General features: G+C 42.3%; 1 protein-coding gene across 1 annotated transcript; it reads left to right on the top strand.

The window, feature by feature from the left end:
* Positions 1–2,868: 2,868 nt before the first annotated feature.
* LOC143514383 (tetraspanin-8-like) lies at positions 2,869–6,256 on the top strand. Its single transcript, XM_077005484.1, has 9 exons — positions 2,869–3,025; positions 3,179–3,235; positions 3,498–3,614; positions 4,078–4,152; positions 4,377–4,472; positions 4,557–4,670; positions 4,924–4,959; positions 5,077–5,160; positions 5,691–6,256. Exons 1-9 carry the CDS (start codon positions 2,966–2,968, stop codon positions 5,823–5,825), a joined length of 774 nt encoding a protein of 257 aa, XP_076861599.1. The 5' UTR covers positions 2,869–2,965; the 3' UTR covers positions 5,826–6,256.
* Positions 6,257–7,204: the final 948 nt, after the last annotated feature.

The following is a 7,204-nucleotide window of genomic DNA, read 5'->3' as shown; positions in this document are numbered from 1 at the left end:
GAGCGCCGATAGTATGTTTGCATACACCTCAGAAAGTAAGTAATTGCACCCCTGCTCTGGGCACGTGTGATCCACAGCCCCTTCTGTGCATTTTTTAAATAAATATATTTATGATCATCACTTATGATGTTTTTTTTCAAATACAGCACCCAGACACCAAATTTTACAAATGTTGATATGAAATGTATTAGTATGGATATGATTTGGTCATAGCTTTTTTGAACATTTTTGTACCTGGCCTTCTCAAAGTGTGGTGTGTGTGTGTGTGAGAGAGAGAGAGAGAGAGAGAGAGAGAGGAGAGAGAGAGAAGAGAGAGAGAGAGAGAGAGAGAGAGAGAGAAGAAGAGAGAGAAAGCCCTTGTGAGGAAGCCTTCACCGACTTTATCCTGCCTGCTTTACCTGCTTTATCACCATTGTCTTGTATCTATTGCAAATGGGGAGTGAGTGACCACAGGACCTGTGACCCAGGTACAGCTCCAGACCCTCAAGAACAGCTGGATCAGTTGGTTGCCCACCTGCTCTCTCAAGCCCTGTGTTTGTCAAAGTCCTTTCTAGTTCTTGTGGTGGTTGGCAGTGAGTCTTCACATGTTGTAATGGAGCTCTCGTCCTTTCCATGCTGTTAGTTATTGTAATGGACAGAAACACAAGACAACCTCAAAGTTTTAAAGACTCTTTTATTGGTACCCACAGGGCTGCAGTGGCAAACACCAGTTGGGACCTTGTCAGGACTCTGAAAAACAAAGTAACAACTGTGATTATCTTGCACTATTCAGGGTGGCCAACTGATAGTGTAGAGGATTACTATATTCCATGCATATTTAACTGTTTATTGTGGGTTTTGCAATTAGTTTCAACTTACCTGTCCCAGGGGGTTGATGGGTTATGTAGTCTTGAGGTTGTGCTGCAAGTGGATTGTTCCATTTCCCATGGAGTTGGGGTGGGGGGGGGGGGGGGGGGGGGGGGGGGGGGGGGAACCTGCTTTCATGGTTCTGAAAAGGGTTTAAGGTTCCAGCATGAATGTTACATGTTTTATATTCATACTAAAATATTTACTAAATAATAAAATGTTTGAGTTAAGTTAAAATAGATAAATGTAATTAGAACTTGTACATTTTAAAACTTACCTGCAAACGTACTGGTGGGTGGTTGAATCCAATAGGCTAATGGGTTTGTAAAAGGTAGAACTCGGTGATTAGTAGGGGTGGGCGATACTCTGAATTTTGGTATCGATATGATACCGATACGATACTGGTCAGTATCGCCGATACCGATACCGATACTTCCAAACCGTTGGGGGGCGATACTTTTTACTTGAAATTATAATCCATTAATATAATAATTTATATTAAATTATATATATGTTTGCTGATGCTGGTCCAGCGTGTCGCGTGCCAGTGATTATGCCTCATGCCAATGGTGGCACGCGTGCCATAGGTTGCCGACCCCTGCTGTAGACGGTCAACCAGTTTCAGCTGTGGAAAATTAAATTAAAACAGGCGAATACACCACAATTAAGCCAACTACAGGAAAGTCTGATGTATGGAAGTCATATTCCATTGTAATTAATGGACAGAAATGTGTATGTGGCGGGCGGGTGCGGGATTAAAACAAGCAATTTTTTGGCCGGTGCGGGCGGGAGCCGGACAAAACAAGCAGGTGCGGGCGGGAGCGGGATTAAAACAAGCGATTTTTTGGCGGGAGCGGGATTAAAAAAGCAGTCCCGCGCAGACCTCTAAACTGCAGCAAAAGAATCGATATTTTCGCCATGGTATCGATCTGATATCGATCCTCACCTTTGTATCGATACTATCGATATAAATATCGATCCGCTCACCCCTAGTGATTAGAGCGAGAGCTGGCTTGGGGTGCAGATGGTTTTTAGGGCCTGGTTGATACCTGTGTTGAGTTGATTAGTTTATTTTGACTGTTTTTTTTCCTTTGTTTATTAATGATTGTTGGGTTTTGAATGCACTCCTCACTGTGGACTTAATAAACCTGTGCATCGGAACTTCCAGTTCTGTTTTTCACTTTTTTTCCAATCTCCACTCAGCTATCCTGCAACACACGTATAGTCCCTGTAAGAGTAGAGCTTTTATAGAAGTCTGGGGATGGTGGTTGTATGTGTGTGTCGCTCACATAGCACACTTTTGATTGGCTGCTGGGCAGCTACAGTTCTCAATAGACTGGTTTGTGGCCACGCTCCTTCGGAACTCTGCAGGAAATTACCTGATGGCACATCAAAAAATGCAGTGGAACTTGTTGGGTGTTGTTTGCGCTAGTTGTTTCTGTGCGTGAGAGATACACGCATGTGAACTGTTTGAAGTGTGTGTGTCTCATGCTCAATGCGTGAATCTTGAGAGCCCTGTGCAACAATAGCGAATGTGTGTGTGATCAAACCCTAAAGCAGCGTCTTTTGTGTACGTTTGACCTAATGCTTGTGTTAATATCCTTCTATTGTCAGGTCTGACCTGTTAATGTTTCCTGTTGTTACACTCGCATTTCGGCTTTTTAAATAAGACATACAGTACTTTCGTAGTACGGTTTGAACAGAGAACAATTAAAGTATGGCATAGTGAGTTAAGACATGTTTATATTATGGTAAAATATATAGGCTACTATTAATTGTCATTGGCCTAGTTAAAAGGTTGCTGAAATTGTATGTGGCACGTGCAGATAAGTCACAGCTTTCGACAGTACTTGCTATCTGGCTACACTAGGAACGTAGTCCTAATTTTAGGCTATATATATATAAAAAACAGATTCTAAAATTTGTATTGCACAAGATCCAGGGTTACTGAAAATGACTGTTTTGCGTTTGACATAGCGGGGCTTTCCGGGAAGGGACGTCCCAGTTTATTGTGACCACCTCCTCTTCTGTTTCGTTTCTTCTACCCAACATCAAAAGTGCTCGAAGCGCTCCAACTTACTTTCGTTTGTCTGGATTTCTCCACGGAAGATATTCGAAAATGGCAAAAATCAATCCATGTTTCAAGAAGATCTTCGTTTTCTTCAACGTCCTTTTTGCTGTGAGTTTGTTGCGTTATTGAAATATTACGTTTGTACTGTCGATTGAATTCACTGTAGCCTATGCAGTTCAAATGAGAGTTGAACCGTAATGGTGGAGTGACGGTATTGTTAAATACGACTTTCTTGGAATAATCATGTTGCATTTGTTCCAGGTGTTTGGCCTCGTTATTGTAGTTCTGGGAGGGTTGGCTCATGCTGCCCAATATGAGGTACGGTCGACGCTCTATCCAAGCAGTTCTAAGAGTTATGGTTTTAATTACCTATCCCAGTGTAGCTCATCTTAACGAAATTGTATTTTAACTTCACGAACGTTACTGAGTTCCTGAGCTCTAAGGTCTTCGAGTTTGTGTATATGAAGGTGCGAATGTAGGCTAATGTGTGAGTCTTTGTGTCCGGAACTAATTTATGGGGTGTATAAATGAACCATAAACCATTAAGTGCTGTCTGTATCTTTGTTTTTTTCTTCATTAGGTTGAAAATAAGATGATGGGCGTGATTGTTCTGTATGTTATTGGAGGTGTCACCTTCTTAATCTCCGCGCTGGGGGCATATGGTGCTCATAAAGAAAACAAATACGTCCTGATCGCAGTAAGTGCGGTTAAAAGAGGAAACAAAAATTCAGCTCACTATAAACTACTCCTCTCACATACCTCACTATGAACACTCACATACATGGACGTGAGAACTCGCAGCGGTCGTTTTCTGCGTGGTCCTAGCGCTTGATTCGTCGCTATATAAATATTTGTTTTTTAACCGTGAAAACTGCAGGAGACCAAAACCGGCTTTTGAAAAAGTAGCGGGGGCCGGGGGGGGACACACGACATGAATTCGTCGCTATTTAAATATTAGTTTTTAACCGTAAAAACTGCAGGGGACCAAAACCCCAAATTACATCCGTGCTCACATACCTCACTATAAACACTACTCCTCTTACATAACTCACTATAAACACTACTCCTCTTACATAACTCACTATAAACACTACTCTTCTCATAACCTCACTATGAGGATTTCTACTTGACATTTGACTTGATATTTGTCTTTCTTGCAGTTTTTCACCATTATGTGTTCAGGATGTGTCATACTCTTCCGGATTGCAATTCCAATGGCCTCCTCACGTCTGGATGTAAGACAGCCATCTCTCATCTTATTGTTGACTAATTCTGGTTTTACTGCTTCATAAGGTTCACAGAACACAAACATGTAAAGGCATTGATTAAACATGGATTTGGTAAATGCATACAATTACATTAAAGCACATAAATATGTTTTCTATGATTTTGTGTGTGTGTGTGTGTGTGTGTGTGTGTCACTCTCATTCTCTCATCTTTGCTTTCTCACCTGTTTCAGATCCTCCTTATGATCCAGAAGCAAACGGACTACCTACTGCCTTTGGAACGTGCCAATCCAGAAGCACAGCAGGCGGTCTTAGTTGTGCAGGATGGGGTACGTCTGGCTGTCCTTCATCTTCTCACTGATGACCTGTGCAGGAAGTTTAACCACTAGACTTTTTTGATCTGTTTTCTCCAGTACAAGTGCTGTGGGCTCTTTAATGGCTACCAGGACTGGGGAAGGAACATTCCTGACTCTTGTAACTGTGGGATTGATGACCTTGAGTGCGTGCAGTCAAATCCTGAGGCCAGGGTAACCATCCACAACTTGAAAAAAAATCACTTTTTCATGACAAACTGTATGATTAATATATATGCAAAGAGGATCACCACACATATATAATCTACTGCCTATAAGAGAGCACAGCGTGTATGTGGCTCTACTCAACACATGGCATAAGCTAAAAATAATATTAACACAGCAGTGTTTGTGAGGGCCTCTCAGTGTTTGTGAGGGCCTCTCAGTGTTTGTGAGGGCCTCTCAGTGTTTGTTGTGCTTGCCACAGATTTTTCATCTCGGAGGCAGCAGTGGCTACCGAAAGGTGAGATCTTCTAACCTTTAACCTCCTGTATTCCATCTGCGTGTTGCCCATGCGGCTGCCGGCTGGTTCTCTTGAAGCAGCCCGTCTGTACAGTTCTCCTCTTTTATCCCCGTTTAGCCTTGCGGCCCGATTGTGATGGAGATCTGGGACAAATGTTTTAGTGTCATCCTGGGAGTAATATTTGGCCTGGCAGCCTTGGCTGTGAGTATTGTGGGTTTAATTATGCTAAAAGCTTTTTTAATTCACTGCCATTTTGTTCACTAAGCATATAGTATTATTATTTGTATTATATTTTATATTATTTATAATTTACATTCTATTTAGAATATTATATTAATAGAATTTGTTCACTAAATAATATTGGCAAGTATGAATGTTTTAAATTGAACAATTACAATATAAATTATCCACTGATGAGTTTTAGTTAATTTACAATATTTATAACCTACAGCCAGTCTTGACCCCCTCCTCTGTGATGTCATGGACTTCAGTATTTCAGTATCTGAATATTTCAGCACCTTGAATCAGGAACAGCTTATGTAGCTTCTGTTATTCCTTTTGGTGCAGATTTATTATCTTACATCAGGCTCACTTGCACTAAAGTGTTTATTTAAAGAACTTGAATGCAAGGGTCATATGATAAAAATATGAAAATTGTTGAGTGTCAGAAGTGGATGGAATGTGTGATTAATTCAGATACTGGGTCTCTCTCCCTGTCTCTCCCTCCCCAGTTGCTGGGAGCTGTGATGTCCCTTGCGATGATCGTCCGTGTTAGTGCTTCTGCACACACTCCTCCATACTCCTTCTCTGTCATATATGAGCCACCCAAATACACACAGATTGAGAATATCAAGTCGGTCCATTGATGCCCTTTAAGCTTGGATTGAGGCTTATTAAGGCCCACTGCAGTCTGGGTTATATTTCTCCAGATGTGGGTTGATCAGTTGCACTTGTCTTATTTGACCGCCTGTGACCGGGTTCATGGTCATTCTCCAGTGTGTTTATCCACTAAGCTTTAAAAACTAGTTTACATACGAACGAACTAGATTGTGTCGGTGCGCTTGTTTCAGTGTTGTTGTGGCGACTGCTTTCTGCCTGTGACCTTCCGCCCCCATGACCTTCCGCCCCCATGACCTTCCGCACCAGTGACCTTCCACACCTGTACGTCTCATTAGGCTTCATGGTCACCCGGCACAAGATTGAATAAGAATGTATGTGGGGAGACGTTGGTTGTAAGATGCCATGACCATTGTGTATATTTGAGTTCATGCAATAAATGTTAGTAAAACCAAACTCATTTCAGTGTAGTCAAGCACATGTACTTTGAATGTGTGAATATTTCACAGTATCTCTGAGATATAAGACAGAATCGTAAGAGGTAAAATGAAGCCTGTTAACAAGCAAGATGTGGAGAACCTAGGAAAATTGAAAAGTGCGACCACTGCAATGCACGCGCTAAACCACGGGTATATCATCGGTGTACTACCACGCAACTCCAGCAGAGGGAACCAGAGATAGCAAAGAGATAGTTTTGCTACAAGATAACTTCCTTAGTCATCCCAACAAACGCTACATTCAAGCATTTCTAAAAATTGGGCTTGGGATATTAGTATACTGATTTACTTGCATTAGACTTGAGTGATGAATTTTTTTATTAATGACATTGAAATGCATGTCATTAAATATATTGTTACTTTGTAGTCAGGTCAAACGTTAACCCAGGGGTCACCAACAGGGGCGGACTGGCATACATTGCTACCGGGGATTTCCCCGGTGGGCCGATGGGTTAGTGGGCCGCCGGGCCGCTGGCCGCCGGTGGTTTAACTCAGCCCGTGGAGGAGCCACTGCCGCGCACTGCGGCCCCGGCCCGTAGTCACGCTGCTGTTTAACTGTGTCTATTACCTCCCCCGCTCCAGTCAGACAAACCTGCTCAGCGCGGCCGCGGTCTGAGCCTGTAAACACATGAACGAGTTGGACCGGACTGGGCCAGCTGGTGCGGGCTGACAGTATGCAGCGGAGATCAGAAAAAAACCAACTTGTCCCAGAAAATACGGGCCGGACTACGAAAACATACAGCAGTTTAAATTGTAGATAACATGTTATTTTAAATGTACTGCTGTCGCCTCTGCAACTGCAATTACCTTAACACGGACGCAAATGGCGGTCTTCAAGGTTCCAGAGCACTGTGCACTGTTTTTTTTTAAAGCTATTGAAATTCTTAGATTAAAACTAACCACCACAAATA

This window comes from Brachyhypopomus gauderio, chromosome 5, assembly GCF_052324685.1.
Source record: "Brachyhypopomus gauderio isolate BG-103 chromosome 5, BGAUD_0.2, whole genome shotgun sequence".
NCBI lineage: Eukaryota > Metazoa > Chordata > Actinopteri > Gymnotiformes > Hypopomidae > Brachyhypopomus > Brachyhypopomus gauderio.
The sequence above is the reverse complement of the archived record's forward strand: the minus strand, read 5'-3'. Positions and strand labels throughout refer to the sequence as shown.